Source organism: Sceloporus occidentalis, unplaced genomic scaffold, assembly GCF_023333645.1.
Source record: "Sceloporus occidentalis isolate IW3139 unplaced genomic scaffold, rSceOcc1.0.p SCAF_478, whole genome shotgun sequence".
Taxonomy (NCBI): Eukaryota; Metazoa; Chordata; class Lepidosauria; order Squamata; family Phrynosomatidae; genus Sceloporus; species Sceloporus occidentalis.
Window position 1 is genome coordinate 50212 of NW_028317458.1, and position 20189 is coordinate 70400.

At 43.1% G+C, this 20189-nt stretch overlaps 1 protein-coding gene across 1 annotated transcript in view; it reads right to left on the bottom strand.

Moving 5' to 3' along the window:
• The window catches only part of LOC149271645 (FH1/FH2 domain-containing protein 3-like), a gene marked incomplete at its 5' end in the record, with an annotated part of 193457 nt that overhangs the window by 23979 nt on the left and 149289 nt on the right, over positions 1-20189 (bottom strand). The window contains 2 exons of the mRNA XM_089507243.1: positions 14894-15086; positions 19676-19866. Coding sequence (XP_089363369.1) covers positions 14894-15086; positions 19676-19866 — 384 coding nt within the window. The remainder of the gene's footprint in view (positions 1-14893; positions 15087-19675; positions 19867-20189) is intronic.

Consider the following 20189-nt stretch of genomic DNA (forward strand, 5'->3'; position numbering starts at 1 on the left):
TTCAAGCTGGATGCCAAGCTGGCATCCAAGGGTTTACTCTTCTGCAAAAAGTTCATTAAAGACCTTAGTCAGCATGTGAATCTCTTCACCTCTCTCACCAAGGCCCAAACCAACATGAGGCGTGTTTTCCGTACGGGGAGTCGTTTTTACTCCAGAGCTGGCTGGCAGCGGGGTCGTGCCACCAGCAGATCGGCCTCATTTGTCGCTAGACCCCAATTTCTGGACGCCTCCACCTCTTATCGGTCCTAGTTCCGGCTCCCATTCTCCAGAGGTGGCACCAGAGGCAGAGGATATTCGTCTACCCGAGGAAGATCAGCCTCAGGTAAGACTGTTTTCTGTTCTTCCCCATATTCCTGACGCGGGTCGTCTCGTCCGTTTTTTCCATGTTTGGCCACGCCTCACGTCGGATCCTTGGGTCCTGCAAACCGTGGAGGGTTTCCGGCTAGAGTTTCTTTACCCTCCTCGTCAGAGCTTTCCCCCTCCACTTCCCAGGCTTTCCCGTGCCAAGGGCGCCATAGAACGGGCGTACTCCCCTCCTTGTTTTCTCAGCAACATCTTCTTGGTACGCAAGAAATCCGGGGAATTCTCTCAATCGGTATGTTGTGTACCGACATTTCAAAATGGAGGGTATACATCTCCTCCGCGACCTTCTCAGGGAGAACGATTGGTTCTCTCGCCTCGACCTCAAGGACGCGTACCTCACAGTCCCAGTCCATCGCGGCGATCGGAGGTTCCTGCAATTTCGCTGGCAGGGCCGCCTCTGGCAATTCACTTGCCTCCCTTTCGGCCTCAGTTCCGCTCTGTGGTGCTTCACCAAACTTCTGAAGCCGGTCATGGAGTTCCTTCGGGCGGGAGGTATCCGCTCCATCATTTACCCGGACGTCCTCCTCATGGCTCAGCTCAGTCTCCTTGACGCGATACTTACCTCGCGGTCCATCTTCTTCAGGACTTGGGTTTTGTTATCAACGAGGCCAAGACGGTCTTGGTCCCGACGCAAAACACTCAATTCCTCGGTTTCTCGGTGGACTCAGTGGCGTCGGTCCTCAGATTGCCCCGCGACAAGGTCCTGGTTATAAAGAAGGAGATCCGCAAGCTCCTTCGTTGTGGCCTGGTCTCGCTCAGGAACCTCGCCGTCCATTCAGGCCATCATCGGCGTCCATTCAGGCCATCTTCCTGGGCCCGCTCCACTACAGAGCCCTCCAGTGTCTGAAGATGTGGCACCTTCGCGAGTCGGCCTCCTACGACTCAATGATCTCCTTGTCGGACGAGGCTCGGTTAGAACTCCATTGGTGGTTGGTGCACATGGACGCGTGGAACGGCCGTGCCATTTTCGGGTCAAGTCTTTTGTACTAGACTCCGACGCAAGTCGGTCTGGTTGGGGGACAGTTTGTGGAGACGTGGCTACCGGGGGTCCATGGACCACGGAGGAACACAATCTCCATATCAATTATTTGGAGCTCATCACTGGCTCCTTCGTGGTTCGCAGTTTCATGAATGGCATTGCTCATTGTTCTCTAGTTCTGCGCATGGACAACGTCTCCGCCGTTCGCTACATCAACAGGCTAGGGGGCTCCAGATCCAGGCTTCTCACGGAGCTCACCAAGGAGCTTGATCAGTATTGCCTGTACAATTATTTGTCCATCTGAGCAGAGTATTTGCCCGGAAAGGAAAATCTCGTGGCAGATTGGTTCTCCCGGTATTGGAGGGACGTGAGCAACTCGTGTCTTCTCCTGGGCGTGTTCCACTCCCTCCACCTTTGTCGAGGTCCACTCCATCTGGACCTGTTCGCGGCCAGGGCGAATCGCCAGACCGACGCATTCTTTAGTTGGCTTCCGGACCCACTGTCTTCGGCGGTGGACGCCTTCCTGCAGCCGTGGCCACTTCGGGGACGATAGTTTGTCCTTTCGCCAGCTTTCTGCTAAAACGACTCTCCTTTTGTGTGTCGTCTCTTTCCGACGGGTGTCTGACGTTCGTGCTTTCGATGTCACTTCCTTTTCTTTTTCTCCTGAGGGTGTTTCAGTCTCTGTGTTTCGTAGAACAAAATCTAATTCGACGACCGTTTCCTATCCTTATTTTCCTGATCGCCCAGGTCTTTGTGTGGCTCGATGTGTCCAATCTTATCTCGCTATGTCAGCTCAGTTTTGTTCGTCTTCTTCTGGTCAGCTTTTTATTTCTTATGTGCATCCTTTCCGGCCTGTCTCTGTCCCCACGCTTTCCAGGTGGATCCGGTGGATCCTTCCTTTGGCCGGCATTGAGGGACCCTTTGGGGCGCATTCGGTCCGTGGCACAGCGGCTTCCGCTGCCTTGTCGGCGGGCTGTTCCCTTTCAGATCTTTTATCGGCGGTGGATTGGTCAGGGGGAATCTACGTTTCGGACCTTTTACTTTCGGCCTCTGGCTCACGCTGCATTGGCTTTGCTAGTGGGGCGTTAAAACTGCAAAATATGAAGCCTCCTGTCTTGTCATAAAATTAAGGATTAATCTAGCCTTGGTGCAGTATTAATCTAACTTTTATTAAAGACACGAGGCGAGTATTTTCCCTCCCTTACTGTCGTCTCTTCCCCCCCGTTGTCTGGGTTAGGTCCGTGTGGGGCTCCTGTGATTGTCGGGTATTTTGGTACTCGTATAATGCTGTCTATTCTGTTTGCTTTCATGATCGGCCTATGTTGTGCCTGGTACTGTCACACTATTTCAGTTTTTTCAGGTCGTTCTCCTGTTGTCTGACATGCTGGTGTTGATGGGCTCCCTTGATACGGTGTTCGTCTTCTTTCCTGAGTTTCTTCCGGTCCGGCTAATTAGCAAAGAAAGAGGAGGAGTTTCAGGATTTCAAGGCTTTTATAGACTGTTCCTATGTTCTGATTGGTTCTTTTCTTGTTTCTCTGTTAACTGTTTTGCTGCTGGAGGTTAACAGTAAAGAAGGTTTATGCGAAATACTCCCCTCCTGTCTTTAATAAAATTTAGATTAATACTGCACCAAGGCTAGATTAATCCCTAATTTGTCAAAGTAAAATGTAGTGTATCTCTTATCCTACCCATCTGACCTACTACTGTATTTAAAGGTTAGACGTCTAGACTTCTACATATATGCCTAGGAGAGCACATAAGAAACATTCAGAACAAATATATGAATCACAGCATATCCACACATTTTAATTATTATTGCAACAATAAAGAAATCATGGAGAGGCGAAGATTTTATAAAAAAATAAGTCAAGTTGAAATGAGGGGTGCTTAGGGGTTAAAACCACTGACCTCAATGGGTCTCAATATAGATTTTCGATATATATATATATATACTGTATTGGCTCGGATATAGGCCGCACCCGAATATAGGCCGCACCCTAAAAGTTTGGTGCTTTTTTAAAGAAAAAGTTTTGTAATAGATATGCTGCCACTCTGCCCCCCCGAGATATGCTGCCACTCTGCACCCCCCGAGATATGCTGCCATTCTGTCCTCCACCCCCCCAGATAAGCTGCCACTCTGTCCTCCCCCCCTTGACATATGCTGCCACTCTGTCCTCCCCCCCTCGAGATATGCTGCCACTCTGTCCTCCCCCCCTCGAGATATGCTGCCACTCTGTCCTCCCCCCTCGAGATATGCTGCCACTCTGCCCCCACAAGATATGCTGCCACTCTGTCCCCACCACCCCCGAGATATGCTGCCACTCTGACCTCCCCCCCGAGATATGCTGCCACTCTGTCCTCCCCCCCCTCGAGATATGCTGCCACTCTGTCCCCCCCCTCGAGATATGTTGCCACTCTGTCCTCCCCCCCTTGAGATATGCTGCCATTCTGACACCCCCCCCCCCCGACTTACCAGAGCAGAAGTGCCGGCACTGGAAGTTGTATACACGTATTGCGTAGATGTCCCCCGCCGGCCCCACAAGACACCCGGGAGTCTGCTCTGGTAAGTCTTGGAGGCAGAGGTAAAACGCATCGTGCGGACGTTCACCGGCTGCGGCGATGCGCGTAAACAATCTCCGCTGCCGACTGAATTCCCGCGCGTGAACGTCTGCGTGGTGCGCTTAGACAATCTCCCGTGCAGGCACTCCCCCCGTGGTGGCAGGAGAGGCTGTCTGAGCGTATCTGAGAGTAGGATACAGGTCCCCTGTATGATGTTAAATGATGTTAAATACAAACAGCAGAATAAAAAAAACTTTGATAAAATGCATTTCTTGTCTTTATTTCCCAACCAGCCCCCCCAATTTATGCACATTTGAGCCCAGGCTTGGCACGCTGCCTCCCAGACATTCCACGTTGCCTCCCAGACACTAAGATCCGGATCACTGTAAGATCCCAATCTTTGAACGACTCTCTGCCTTCATTGGGATTCGAAATCATTCAGAGAATATCACCATACTTTTATAAATACATTAATAATCACTGCCCCCAGGATTTACATTCCCCTTTACCTCCAACTGCACCTTAAGTTAACTTTATTAAATTAATTAAATTAACCCTCAGCATTAAATTAACCCTTAACACCCCATTAAGCATAACTGCCCCTAAATTAACCCTTAACACCCCATTAAGCATAACTGCCCCTAAATTAACCCTAAACACCCCATTAAGCATAACTGCCCCTAAATTAATCCTAAACACCCCATTAAGCATAACTGCCCCTAAATTAACCATAAACACCCATTAAGCATAACTGCCCCTAAATTAACCCTAAACACCCCATTAAGCATAACTGCCCCTAAATTAACCCTAAACACCCCATTAAGCATAACTGCCCCTAAATTAACCATAAACACCCATTAAGCATAACTGCCCCTAAATTAACCCTAAACACCCCGTTAAGCATAACTGCCCCTAAATTAACCCTAAACACCCCTTGAGAAAGGAGAACCGAAATGGCATAGGGGAAGTGGAGGACAATACGGGTAAGGAGCACAATGCTCTTAGGATACCGTTCTGATTATTTGGATTACCTATATACTTATTATTGATGTCGATAGTGGTCTATATGTTTACAATATTTAAAGGTGCACTCCATAGTGAGTAACATTAATCATATTTAAATGACTTAGCACTTTATGATGTTTACAAAATTAATAGGTGCACTTTATAGAACGCTTGTCTAGAACTCTTTTCATACAAGGTATACATACATACATACATATATCTATATATACATACATATATATACATACATATATATACACACATATATATATATACATATATATACATATATATATACATATATATACACATATATATATACACATATATACACATATATATACATATATATATACATATATATACTGTGGTAAAGTGTATGGGAGAGTGGTTGATGGGATATATGTCTCACCTGGTTACCTCAGCCAGGCATGGTAGCAAACCCAGGTGCTCTCAGGTGAGGCTTCCTAAGCTCGTTACTGGGGAGGAAGCCTTAAAAGAGAGGGCTGTTAGGTTTGCAGAGGGAGGGAGACACTGAATGAAGGAGCAGCTACAGCCAGCGCTGTAGCCCACCAGGTATGAAGCTTTACCCCATACAAAACTGGTTACTTTGCTTTGCGTCAGACCTTAGGCTGCTAGAGAGGTATCCTGCTGTTTAGTTAGAGCCGGACAGGCTTATAGTTGGTTTTGTTTACAAGGTGCTCTGTGACTACAACATCTAAATAAACACGCTTTTACGTTGGAAACCTGTGTGAAACTGTCATTGCCGCCCCATGCGTGAGCTGTCCCCTACAATACATACATATATATATATATATATATATATATATAGGGCTGCAACTAACGATTATTTTCATAATCGATTAGTTGGCCGATTATTTTTTCGATTAATCGGATAAAAAAAATGAATGTAAATTTTTCATTTATTTAAAATAATGTAATAAACAAATTATATTAAATACAAACAGCATAATAAAAAAACTTTGATAAAATGCATTTCTTGCCTTTATTTCGCAACCAGCCCCCCCCAATTTATGCACGTTTGAGCCCAGGCTTGCCACGCTGCCTCCCAGACATGCCACGCTGCCCCCCACATATACCACGCTGCCTCCCACATATACCACTCCACGCTGCCTCCCACATATGCCACTCCACGCTGCCTCCCACATATGCCACTCCACGCTGCCTCCCACATATGCCACTCCACGCTGCCTCCCAAATATACCACTCCACGCTGCCTCCCACATATGTCACTCCACTCTACCCCCACATATGCCACTGTGCCTGATACACCTTATACCCCGATACACCACTCCATCCTCCCTAGACATGCCACACTGCCCTCCCCACATATGCCACTCCACTCTACCCCCAGATCTGCCTTATACACCCTGATACACCACTCTGTCCTCCCCAGACATGCCACACTGCCCTCCCCACATATGCCTTATATACCCTATATGCCTTATACACCCAGATATGTCACTCCGTCCTCCCCAGATATGCCTTATACCCCCAGATATCTCATAGTCCCCTCATAGAGTCACAGACCATACTTTTATAAATAAGTACTGGGTTAATCTTCACTGCCCCCAGGATTTAGATTCCCCTTAGTTTCCCCCCCTTTATCTCTAACTGCACCTTAAGTTAACTTTAATAAATTAATAAAATTAACCCTCAGTCCTCATCATTAAATTAACCCTAAACACCCCATTAACCATAACTGCCCCTAAATTAACCCTAAAGACCCCATCAACCACAGCATCCCCTAAATTAACCCCAAAGACCCCATGAACCACAACAGCCCCTAAATTAACCTTAAACATACCATTAACCAAAACTGCCTCAAATTAATCCCAAACACCCCATTAACCACAGCTGGTCCTAAATTAACCCTAAACACACCATTAACCATAGCTGCCCCTAAATTAATCCTAAACACCCTATTAACCATAGCTGCCCCTAAATTAACCCTAAACACCCCATTAACCATAACTGCCCCTAAATTAACTCCCACCTCCCCTAACTTTCAGCAGCCCAAATATAAATGTTATACTTACAGTTAGATGAGTATCACGGCCATGTGGCTCTGGCCTTCTGGGAGAAGGAAGGGGGCGGGGCCAGTTGTCACAGTGATTACAGGGAGGGGCTGGTAAGTAGGAGCTGCTGCTGTGAGTTAGACTAAACGGATTATATAATGAGGGGTATTTTTCAGAGCGTTTGCTCTGAAAAAACCCTCATTTAATAATCGATAAAAATCGATTCAACTAATCGATAATGAAATTCGTTGGCAACGATTTTCATTATCGATTATTATCGATTTTATCGATTAGTTGTTGCAGCCCTAATATATATACACATATATATACATATATATATATATATATATATATATATACACATTGTGGTAAAGTGTATGGGAGAGTGGTTGATGGGATATGTCTCACCTGGTTACCTCAGCCAGGCATGGTAGCAAACCCAGGTGCTCTCAGGTGAGGCTTCCTAAACTCGTTACTGGGGAGGAAGCCTTAAAAGAGAGGGCTGTTAGGTTTGCAGAGGGAGGGAGACACTGAATGAAGGAGCAGCTACAGCCAGCGCTGCAGCCCACCAGGTATGAAGCTTTACCCCATACAAAACTGGTTACTTTGCTTTGCGTCAGACCTTAGGCTGCTAGAGAGGTATCCTGCTGTTTAGTTAGAGCCGGACAGGCTTATAGTTTGTTTTGTTTACAAGGTGCTCTGTGACTACAACATCTAAATAAACACGCTTTTACGTTGGAAACCTGTGTGAAACTGTCATTGCCGCCCCATGCGTGAGCTGTCCCCTACAACATATACATGTGTATATATATGTATATATATACAATCACTAAATCAGCGCACACACATCAAATAGATTATAAACCCTCATGACTGTAGTTAAAACTACTTAAAAACATAGCACCCCTCCCCACCACAGGTGCTCCATTTGTGAGGTCCTTGGAAACCTATAAATTGCAGGAGTGTCTGTATTTAGGAAGGCCTTTTGGCTCCTGGTAAGCAATGTACTTGCAAAGATTTAGCTCCATATAAGCAACAGTATTTAGGTTAGGACCCACCTACATTGGAGTACTTTGGCGTAGTGGTGGGTTTAGCATAATATGGCCATATAATGTAATGTAAATATAAAAAACAAGGATTTCGGGGGACGCTAGGGCGGCGCTGGACGCCCCCATCACACTAGAAGAAATAGACCAGGTTCTGAAAACACTGCCTAGGGGCAAATGCCCAGGCCCTGACGGTTTTACCCTGTTATACTACAGGAAATTCCTCCCTGTACTGGGCCTTCAATGGATTTAACTCTTTAATGCCCTTTCCAACGGTATGCCACTTCACCCCTCTTCTAATACTGCTGTAATAACTGTAATTCCTAAACCAGACAAAAGCAGTGAATATTGTGGGGGTTACCGGCCAATATCGCTGATAAACACTGACCTAAAAATTCTGGCTAAGTTATTAGCATTGCGGATCCAACCCCTGATCTCCTCTCTTGTCCATCCTGACCAGGTGGGCTTTGTGCCTGGTAGGGAGGCAAGAGACAACACGATTAGACTCTTGAATTTAATTTAATGTGCTGGTATCTATTGATGCCGAAAAGACCTTTGACAGGGTGGCCTGGCCCTTTTTGTTTGGAGTGCTGGATAGAGTTGGTCTCGGTCCTGGCTTTATCTCTTTGATCAAATCCCTGTACTCCAACCCGACTGCCCAGGTCAAGGTATACGGTGTTCTTTCGGGCCGGGTCACCCTGTCTAATGGTACACGACAGGGTTGCCCCCTCTCCCCTCTGTTTATTTTATCCATGTAACCTCTGCTCAATCCCATCCGTCTCAATCCGTTGATCTCTGGATTGCAGATTGGGGGTTCTGAACAAAAAGTTTTAGTTTACGCAGATGATATGGTATGCTTTTTACGGAACCCCACTGAATCTATTTCTCATGTACTTAAAGAACTAAAAGAGTTCCAGTCTATCTCCAATTACAAAATGAATCTCTCAATATTGGTGATTCCCTACAAACTCATATCACTAATTCCTTTCCCTTTAAATGGAAAACGGATACCATTAGAGACCTAGGCCTTCTTATTTCCCCTAATCTCCCCGATTTTGCTAATCTTAATTTCGTTAGGTTTCTCAAATCCATTGAGCATGACCTGAAACGGTGGTCTTTCTCTATCTCTCCTGGTTCGGGAGAATGGGGGTTCTCAAAAATGAATATTCTCCCTAGATTGCTGTATCCCATCCAAACCCTCCCCATTTTCCTGCCGAAGGTTTTCTTTCAGGCCTGTCACAGACTGTTTACGGGCTATGTGTGGGGGGTAGGACACCCAGACTTTGTTACTCCCACTTAAGGAGACCTAAATTGCAGGGGGGTATACTAGTTATGAAGAGAGACTAAAAATGTTAAAATTATATACGCTAGAAAAACGGCGTCTCAGAGGGGATATGATAACATTATATAAATGTATGCAGGGCCAATATAAAGAGCTCTTCAGTGACCTATTCATTAACAGAAATATACAGAGAACAAGAGGTAACCCTCTGAGACTGGAAGAGCGCAGGTTTCATAGACGACAAAGGAAGGGATTCTTTACAGTGAGGACAATAAAGGCATGGAATTCACTTCCAAGGCAGGTGGTGTTATCCAATACATTAGATACTTTCAAAAGGGGCCTCGATATTTTCTTAGAAAGGCATGACATACAGGGCTATAAATAGAATTAATATTTTAGAGCTTCTTGATCCAAGGAGAAATCCGATTGCCTCTTGGAGTCAAGAAGGAATTATATTCCCTCTGATGGCAGAATTCGAAGTAGCTTAATTAGGGGTTTTTTGCCTTCTTTTGGATCAAGAATAGGAAGGTTAGGTAGAAGGGTTGAACTTGATGGACTTAGGTCTTTTTTCAACCTTATGAACTATGTAACTATGTATGGGGCTCCCCAATATTGAGCTTTACTGGCAGGCTTCCCACCTTCGGCGTGTTGTAGAGTGGTCCATCTTTCCTTCCAACGCAGAGAATTAATTTTTTAGTCATCATATCTCCGCCATACCGTGGATTCCCGAGCGGTGGAGGCTTCCACTTTTCCCGCGCCACCCTACTATCACTCCTACTTTAAGAGTTCTTAAGAGGCTTGTCCTCTCTCATCCTAGCCCTCTTACACCTATCTCACACAACCCCTCTTTCCCTCCAGGTATGCAGGCGGCGCAGGTGGGAGCTTTACTCACACCATACACAATTCATCCCGACAACCACTACAAGATCTTTGCAAAATTCGCCCCATATCAAAGTACTTACATTATTTTTATCTTCAGGTGACACACTTTGTTTCTGGTGTTTTGAAAGATCCCCGGGTGCTGCGTCCTCTCACGCCCTTTGAGAGACTTTGTGAGGCAGGCAAAGAGACCCCTCATCTTCTCTCTCTCCTGTATGCGGTCCTCTTGGACACTGGCTGTCTGACCAAGCCCTACTATTACACTTTCTGGGAGGGTGAGCTTGGGGTGCAATTCTCAGATTTGGAATAGAGAAATATTGTTTATTTAACTCATAAGGGAGTCATTTCCAGCAAGACACAGGAATTGGCCTTTAAATTGCTCACCAGATGGTACAGAGTCCCGGCAGATCTGCACAGGTTCCTGCCACAAGTCTCCTCACAATGCTGGCGATGTGAATCCCACACGGGCACTAATATCCATATATGGTGGGATTGCCCCCTCATCCGGCCATTCTGGTCACAGATGCATTCTTTTATTAGGTAGGTTTGCGACCCCGACTTTCAGCTTACACCCCAGTTGGTTTTATTACAGGCCTCCCCTGTCCCAATCGGGCGATACAAAGGTTCTCTTACCCTACACTATCTGAATGCCGACAGGGCCACGATTCCGAGGTTCTGGAAATCTCACTCCATTCCCCTGATCCAGGCTTGGCTGAACAAGCTAATTTTCTCATCCCATATAGAGTACCTAGTGATGGCATCTAGGGGGCTGGCGCATAAGCATGATTTACGCTGGTACCACTGGAAGGTGTTCCTTCTCTCACCCCGGTTTAGAGTCGATGGCCTGCTGTCCACCTGAACTACTAGTCATTGTAGAACCTGCTTTCCATTCATAGGTGATCATTCCGTATGCATCCCAATGTACCCGCGTATTTTAATTTTTATTTTTGTCCATGTCACCGCTCACGATTTTTTTTTTCTTTGGTGTTTATGTTTTGGTTATTTTAATCGTTATTCGATTCCCTGCTACTATGTACACTCAGGATGCATGCTTATACCGACTCTCATTGTACTGTTGGTCTCACCGGACCATCTCATACTTCTCTCGTGTTCATCTCATTGAACCACATTGCATGATGATCACCCGGCACTGCCTAATTGTTCTTGCTATGTATTGATATCTGTATTCTATTTCATCTCATTGATGTACTTCGAATTATTTATTATACCTCATGTTCCTATTATGGCATTTGTATGTAACCATTGTCATACCAGTCATTGTATGATTCTGCATGAGTATGGTTCCAGTCTTAATAAACGGAATTGAGAAAAAAAAACCAAAAAAAACAAACCCTGGTCCTGAAGGGGTTAGGTACCAGCCTGAACTCATGGCAGAAGTGCCATAAAGGAAACCAGAGTATTGTCACAAATAGGATCTACTTATATAATTATATAATGCGACAGGCCTCCCTTTTCCTTGGGATTTTTTCAAGGATCTTGGTTGTTACCACAGTCTTCTAGGGTAAATGAAGCCCAGGATACATCCAGCTCAGTTTCAATGTTTATTTTACAGGAAGAAACAGCAGCAGTTATAAGCAGCACAGGATAACAGTCTTTGCTTGAGCACTGACTTAGTACAAAACAGCTCCAAACATTCACCTTCCAACAAGTCACAAGTTTCCATCAAAATGGCTTTTCAGAGAGAAACCACTCCTCAGTTCCTCGGCTCTCCCAGCTGGAATAACAATGGCCTTTTTCTCTGAATCAGGCTCAGTTCCTTTTACCCTCTGCCTGCTAATTAATCAACCACAGGTGAGCTGCTACTTAGTCCACACCTGTGGAGCTCCTGTCCAGAATGCAGACTCTGGATTGGATCAATACAGCAATTAGTGCTGTTGGAGCACTGGCCCACCCTGCTCTTCCAGATGCTCCGCCCCAGGGACCCTTACCATGTTTTGCAAACTGCCAGTAATGCAGTTTGTAGTCAAACAACATCTTTCCCTGGGACTTTAACCCCTTAATGACAATTGCCGGTCCGGGCACGGCACGGAAAAGCATGTGCTTTACGACAATTGACGTGCCAGGACCGGCACGTCTTTAAACGGGTGCAGAAAGCGATCTACTATCGCTTTCTGCACCCAAAAAGCGTTGCTGAATGCCTCGACCTCGAGGCATTCAGCAACGCCGCGATCGGCACGAAGGGGCCATCTCTGGCCCCTCCACGGGGCGTCAACATCCGCCATACTTTGTATGGCGGCGGACGCCCGTTTTAAAAGCGTTTAGGAGGCGATTGACGATCGCCTCCTAAACTTAAATGGTGTCGCTGGAATGCCTCGATCAGGAGGCATCCAGCGACACCAAACACTAACCTTTTGATGGGCTGTGACCGCTCCGGAGAGCGGTCACAGCCGCAGCTGCCGGCAATCTTCGCCATCAAGGAAGATGGCCGCCGTCCTGTAACAGGAACCACAAATTTTAAAAGTTCGCTAGATGGTCCAGACCATCTAGAGAACTTTGGCTCCACTTGCAGGTTGAATACAGGTACTGCATTCACCATGCAAGTCAATGGAGCCCAGCTTTCTAATCACAGTGTGATTAGTAAAAATAAATTAAAAAATAAAATAAAATTAATAATAATTAGAAAAAAATAGTAAAAAAACAGTAAAATGTAAAAATCATTTCCCACTGATGTCACTATCAGGGGAACCTCCAAGTTGAAAAAAAATGTTAAATTTTTTTTTTTTAAAAATAATAAAAAAAATATATATATATATATAAAAATATATATTTTTGTGAGCAAGTCCTAAAATTAGCATATTAGCTTAAAACAATTCTCGCATGGAAAGAGTTAAAATACTGGCATATTAAATGCCCGTGGGGTGTCTACTTTTAAAAAATGTATGATCTGATGGGGTAAATTGAATGGGCCAGGTTCAACAACGTCCCAATTAACACGGGGGGAAGGATGGCCACACATCTAATTTCCAATTAGAAAAATGCACACGTACCAAATGTGGCCTTTTAGTTCCCCCAAAAAATGACACACCCATGCATGTGGGGTATCACTGCACTCAGGAGATGTTGCTGAACACATTATGGGGTGTCGTGTGACAGCGGCATATACCAGGAGCTGTAAATTCATACATAAAGTAGGTGTGTGTGGGAAAAATACACACACAAAAATATTACTGCAAACTTTGAAAAAATGCTGGTGGTAAAATATGTGCATGCAAAGAGTTAAAATACCAGCATTTAAAATACCCTGTGGTGTCTAGTTTTGAAAAATATATGGTTTTGTTGGGCACACTGAAATGGCCTGGCTCAAAGATGTACCAAATAGGGCATGGGCAGTGGATCCCAAATGCCAAAGTTCAACATTGAAAAAAGCGCATGCCCCAAATGTGGCCCTTTTGCCCCAAAACAGCCAGGCAAAATCATTCATGTGAGGTATCGCTGTACTCAGGAGATGTTGCTGAACACATATTGGGGTGTTTTGTGATAGTGACATATACAAGAACATTTTAATTCATACCTGAATTAAAATGTGTGTGGAAAACCAAATGCAAAAAAATGACTACCACAAAGTTTGACAAAGACTGGTGGTAGATATGGTGCATGGAAAGAGTTAAAATACTAGCATTTGAAATACCCTGGGGTGTCTAGTTTTCAAAAATATATGGGTTTATTGGGCACACTGAAATGGCCCGGCTCAAAGATGTACCAAATAGGGCATGGGCAGTGGATACCCAAATGCCAAAGTTCAACATTGAAAAATGCGCATGCCCCAAATGTGGCCCTTTTGCCCCCAAACAGCCAGGCAAAATCATTCATGTGAGGTATCGCTGTACTCAGGAGATGTTGCTGAACACATATTGGGGTGTTTTGTGATAGTGACATAAACTAGAACATTTTAATTCATACCTGAAGTAAAATGTGTATGACAAAACAAATGCAAAAAAATGACTACCATAAAGTTTGACAAAGACTGGTGGTAGATATGGTGCATGGAAAGAGTTAAAATACTAGCATTTGGAATACCCTGGGCTGTCTAGTTTTCAAAAATATATGACTTGATGGGGTAAATTGCATTGGCCGGGTTCAAAGATACCCGAAATGGCACATGGGGGGAAGAATTACCAGATTTGGAAAAAATGGCTTTGAAATAGCAAAACGCTACCTGTACTTATTGCCCCATAATGGGTAGAAAAAAGCAAAAAAACATAAAAACATTGGGTATTTCTAAACTCAGGACAAATAGTAGAATCTATTTAGCAGGTTTTTTCATTACCTTTTATAGATGAGTAAAAGATTTTTCAACTAAAAGTTAGAAACAGTCATTTTTTTCTAAATTTTTCACCATATTTTATAATTTTTTTAATAGTAAATAATATGATACAATCAAAACAATGTCATCTAAAGAAAGCCCTTCTTGTCCTGAAAAAAACAATATCTAATGTGTGTGGGTTCAGTAAACGGGAAAGAAGAAAATTACAGCTAAACACAAGCAGCGCAGAAATGTTAAGAAGGCCATTGTCACAAAGGGTACAAAAAGTAAAATCAGCCTTTGTCTCGAAGGGGTTAATTTTACACATAAGGACACACAAAATTAGCCAGAGTAGGGCGTATATACCGCCCATCCACTACTGTACCGGCCTTTCTGTCACAATAAGAATATAAGAGTATGGAGGTACTTCCTCTTAAAACTGTGCATAATATATTTGCTGATATATTCTGTACTTACATCTGTAATAATTTTTCCTCTAGTCTTGTTTCGTTCTCTAAGGCTCTGCCATTTCTGTTTTTGCTGTAAAATCCTTTCCCTTGAAGTGCGGTATTCTAATGCAAACTCTGAAATAATTTTGCAGAATTTGTTCATATTAACCTCACAGATTGCTCGTGATGGGTGTCCCATAAACAAGAGGAAAGAGTGGAACCTAAAAGGAAATAAAACAGAATTACATAAATTAAAGTCACAAAGCATTGTGAGTAGACACTTTATGAAAGGTGTAATAATTTTAAATTATAATCTGTAGCTTTTTAAAGTTAATTTTATAGAGCCCATGTTCACATATAACACACTCACAATACAATTCCAAAGCTAGCTGTGTGTTGTAGCTGTGACATACAAGATGTGCAATGCAGTTTAGCACACAATCTCCTCAACAGCAACACAGATGTAATATGGTACAGACCTTACCTATTTTTGTGTCATCAGCAAACACAGACAGGTGACTTCCAATATCTATTGCAAGATCATTAATAAATAAGTTAAAGAGAACTGGACCCAAGACCGAACCCTGAGGCACCCCACTTACCACAGTTGTCCAGCTTGAGAATTTACCATTTAACAACAACTCTTTGCACCCTGTCACTTTCTAATCCAAACGCAGGCATTTTCTCCAAGACCAATTTGTCCTAGCTTATCCAATAACCGCTGGTGTGGAACAGTGTAAAATGCTTTTGCTAAATCTAAATAGACAACATCTACAGCAACACCCTGATCTATACATTTACTCACAACATCATAAAATGCAATTAAATTGGTCTGACATGATCTGTTCTTCACAAAATCGTACTGGCTCCTACTGATGATATCATTGTTCACAATATATTCCTGTACGCCATCTCCTAATAAACTCCCAAACAATTTCCCCACCACAGATGTTAAACTCACAGGTTTGTAGTTCCCAGGCCCAGATTTGGATCCTTTTTAAAAATGGGAACCACATCAGCTTTCCGACAATCCTTTGGTACAATTTCCAACTGGAAAGAATCTTTGAAAATCAAAAACAGTGGTCTGGCTATTTCTTGACTAACTTCCCTTAGTATCCTCGGGTGTATCCCATCTGGCCCTGGAGCTGTGTCTACTTTAAGTTTAATTAATCGTTTAAAAACTTTATCAGCCATTCCCACGATTGAGTTAAGGTTTCTGTAGTGCTAAATTGCCAATCAGTAGGTAGTGGCTCTTCTTTATACAGAGGAAAACAAAGGCATTTATAGTATTGCTGCCTTTTCCAGATCCTCACTAACCATCCTTACCATCTCAAGATTTCAAAACAACTACATTGTCACTCCTAAATTTTGTGGCATTAGTGTACTTTTGGATTTGCTTTGCTCTCCTTGGCTATCATCTTTTCATTGTTACATTTAGCCAGCCTAATAGCCCTTTTGCAAGCTCTGTTGGCATTGTTATACTTGACATATGATGCCACTAAGCCCTCTGACTTGTACAGTTTAAATGCCAATTTCTTTTTTCGCATTACCTGATGAACACTTTTACTCATCCACATTGGTTTTAGTTTCTTTCTTGTGGATTTACTTCCTAATGGTACATGACATATGGTCCTTTTGCCACCATGTCCTATTTGGACATCTTTGAAGCTGGTCGGTTACGTTTACCCCTTCAAATCATATTTTGAAAACTAGACATCCCATGGTATTTCAAATTGTGGTATTTTAACCCTTTGCATGTAGTAATTTTACCACCAGCGTTTGTCAAAACCTGTCTCCACAATGGTAACTTGCTTTATACTGAGGATATACTGGGGAGTCCTTCCTGTCAACATTATATAGTCCCTGCTTGATCTAGTGTTATAAGACCTACTTCTGTCCTCCATTCGCCCCATCCTCCCCCTCTACCCTTTCTCGGACCTGGAAGATACTTCTACGCCTTGTATGCAAACCACACTAGCATATGAAGAGACTATAACGTTACTTATAGATCGTGTAGAAGACCTGGAAAATCGGGGTAGGTGCAATAACGTACATCTGATCGGGGGCCCAGAGTCTGAAGGGGTCAGCTCTTCAACAACTTGTGTCTGACTGACTTCCTTGTACTTTGCTCCAAGCCAACATGGCGGGCCCTCTACTAGTTGAGAGAGTGCACAGAATAGGCTCAGATGCCAGGAAATCATCCAACAGACCTCGTCTGGTTACATTCAGGGTTTTGAACTATGTGGATAAAGTAAAACTTTTTAAAGCCTACTGTAAACTACCTCAGCTGTGTTATAACCATAAGAAGTTGCTTACGTTTAATGGCTTTTCTCCCTCAGTCAAAGCTAAGAGAAAGCAGTTCTCACCAATTTGCATGGAGTTATTTCAGAAACACATCATATTTGCCCTTCTCTATCCAGCCAAGGTGCAGGTATATTTCAATGGCAAAGCTTTCGCATTTGACTTTGTAGAAACAGCAACACAATACCTACACCAGGTCTGCAATGCCATGCCTCCACCTCCTGAGGAACCAGGGAGACTAGGTACTTTTTTTCTTCTTCTCCCTCTTCTCCTTCCCCTCCTCTCCTCTCTCTTACTCAGACCTAATGTGTTCTCTTCTTACTTCTCAATGCTTATGTTCTCTTTCACCTTTTGGAAGGTTATGGTTTAATCACGCACCCTTGGGTTCTAAAGTCGAGTTCTGTTTTTTGTTTTAGTTATGGATTTTGCGGCCAAGTTCATGGTGCCCAGGTTAAAAAGGAAAATTAGATTGTGATGATGTTTTTTCTATCTGCCATGGTTGTACAAATTCACTATTGTGTTTGGTCTAGGGGATGTGCTCGCTGGGACACATCTCTAACCAGGTTTTGGGTTGTGCCCACCAACCAGTTCTTTCTAAAAACTGGTATTGGCTAAAACATTCCCCAATAGTCCTTTGCTAATGTCTGATATACATATTTCAACTCAGAATAAACATGAATTACGTATATTACCATGGGATACGGAAGGCTTTAACACACCGGTTAAACGGAAAAAGGTTATCTCCCACCTTAAAAATTCTAACCAGACATCTTGTCTCTGCAGGAAATGCATTGGTCTGACCCCTCTGTCAATACTCTACGAGCCCCATGGCTCTCAGAATGTGTTTCTGTAATGTATATCAATAAAACTAGGGGTTCTTCAATTTTATTTGCCAAAAACATTGACTTATAACATATACCACCAGAGATTGGCTGAATGCCCCAAATTCTGCACAAGTCATCCAACAAACAATTTTGTCTTTAGCCAACATTAAAACACCACATCTGAGTGAACTATATAATAATATTCTCCATGGCAATCCTCCACCACCAGACTTTAACATTTTCTCAAATCCTAATGCTGCCAAAAACCGAATAAAGACCCTGCTTTAAACTCATCCTTCCGTCCCATATCTCTTATTAATCAGATAAGATATTTAAACGTATGTCAAAAATAATGGCCACTAGATTACAGGATGTCCTGGTGGATATGATTGGTTTGACTCAAACGGGATACCTGCATGGTAGACATTCCACCAAGAATGTCCGTACCTTAATAGCGGCGATTACACTAAAATACATAAGGCCAAATCCAATATCATTGACAAAGCATTTGTCCGCATGTCTTGGTTCTACCTTACTTTTATTAATTATTTCAGGTCTTTATTTTGCTCCACGCGCCCAAATGACCATTAACAACTTAAATTCAGGGTTTTTTGGACTTGAGCGGGGTACACAACAGAGCTGCCCCCTGTCACCATAATTATTTAACCTAGCACTTAAACCGCTAATTTGAATTTTGGATGACCTACTTCTCTTTTTGTCTCAGCCGAAGCAATCCATTCCTTTTTTTGATGCAAACACTGGATAGGTTTCATACTGCCTCCGGGTTTGTGATCAACTCTCAAATACGGAGGCTTTGGCAATTTATCCACGGGCAAGGCATTCCTGGAATTATTATGTGAGCCACAGAGAAATGGTTATCTGTGCCTCAGATAAAATATCTGGGTTTGGTAATCCCTTCTAATTTGACCCAGTTATAACAATTGAATATCTCCCCAATATTGGCAGATATGGACCAAGAATTCAAAGCAAAACTCCCACTTTCCTTTATGGGTAGGTGTCTTCCCTAGGATGCTTTACCCCCTTAAAATTTTACCTATTCTCCTTAGGAGATATTATCTGGTGTACCATAATCACTTGTTGCAGAGTTTTCTATGGTTCAATAAAAAAAGTAGGATTGCACTTTTTAAACTGCAGCAGCCTATTCACCTGGGAGGACTGAATGTCCCTTATCCTATCGAATTTAATCTGGCAGCTAATTATAGAGTGATGGTTGATAGGATTACTGATGGCTCCAAATTCTCCCATACCCGATTAGAGCAACAGTTGCTGTCTGACATCTATTTAGCAGCCTTTCTACACTAGGACCGTAATGTTTGGCCAGCAGGAATAGAAGATAACCCTATCATTTCAACGACTCACAAAACTTGGAGCCTGGCAAGAAAACGACCAGGCCCAAGTATTACATACTCCCCTTTTCTCCCTTTATTTGCCTATCTTTTGTTCCAACGCGGAGAGGAGGATGTTATTTGTACAACAGATTTCCTCTAGATCATAAGCTTGTCTAAACAGGGCCCTCCTTACCTCTTGCTTCTGTAATTCAAATTCTTATGTCATATAGTACTGTTTACCCATTTTAAAGCGCTAAGGAATATGAAAAACAATACATTTTTCTGTCATCCCTCTGATAATTTTTTCTATGAATAAATGAGTAAGTCATACATTACCTGTTATTTATTCTTCTATGAACAATTTTTAGAATGACTATTCTTTTTACACAATCTTTTAAAAAATCCGACATCTTCTGTTTTGAGCTTGGCTTTATTTCATGTTTTGAGATAATTTTCAAGTAGTCCCATGAAGCTTTGCACCGCCTCTCTAAATTAAAGAGATTTTCCTGAAGCTGATCAAAGTCAACCTAATGAGAAAGAGGAAACTATTTTTATATAACGTATATAGAAATTGTCTTTTGTATTTTTAAAATGTAGATCTACATGATTATACATACAATATGTCACCTGACCATCACACCTATATGAGCTTGTTGGATGTCTCATTCAAATTACTCCCCTCCCTTACAAAAATAATGAGGTTGGACACTGATGTTGCATAAGGCCTGGCTCTTAATAGCCACTAGTTCATCCACTCAACTCATTGAACCATATCTTTATGTACTTTGTGCACAAGAGCATAGTCCTACCGGAACAGTAAAGTGTTCAAACTACTGTCACAAAGTTGGAA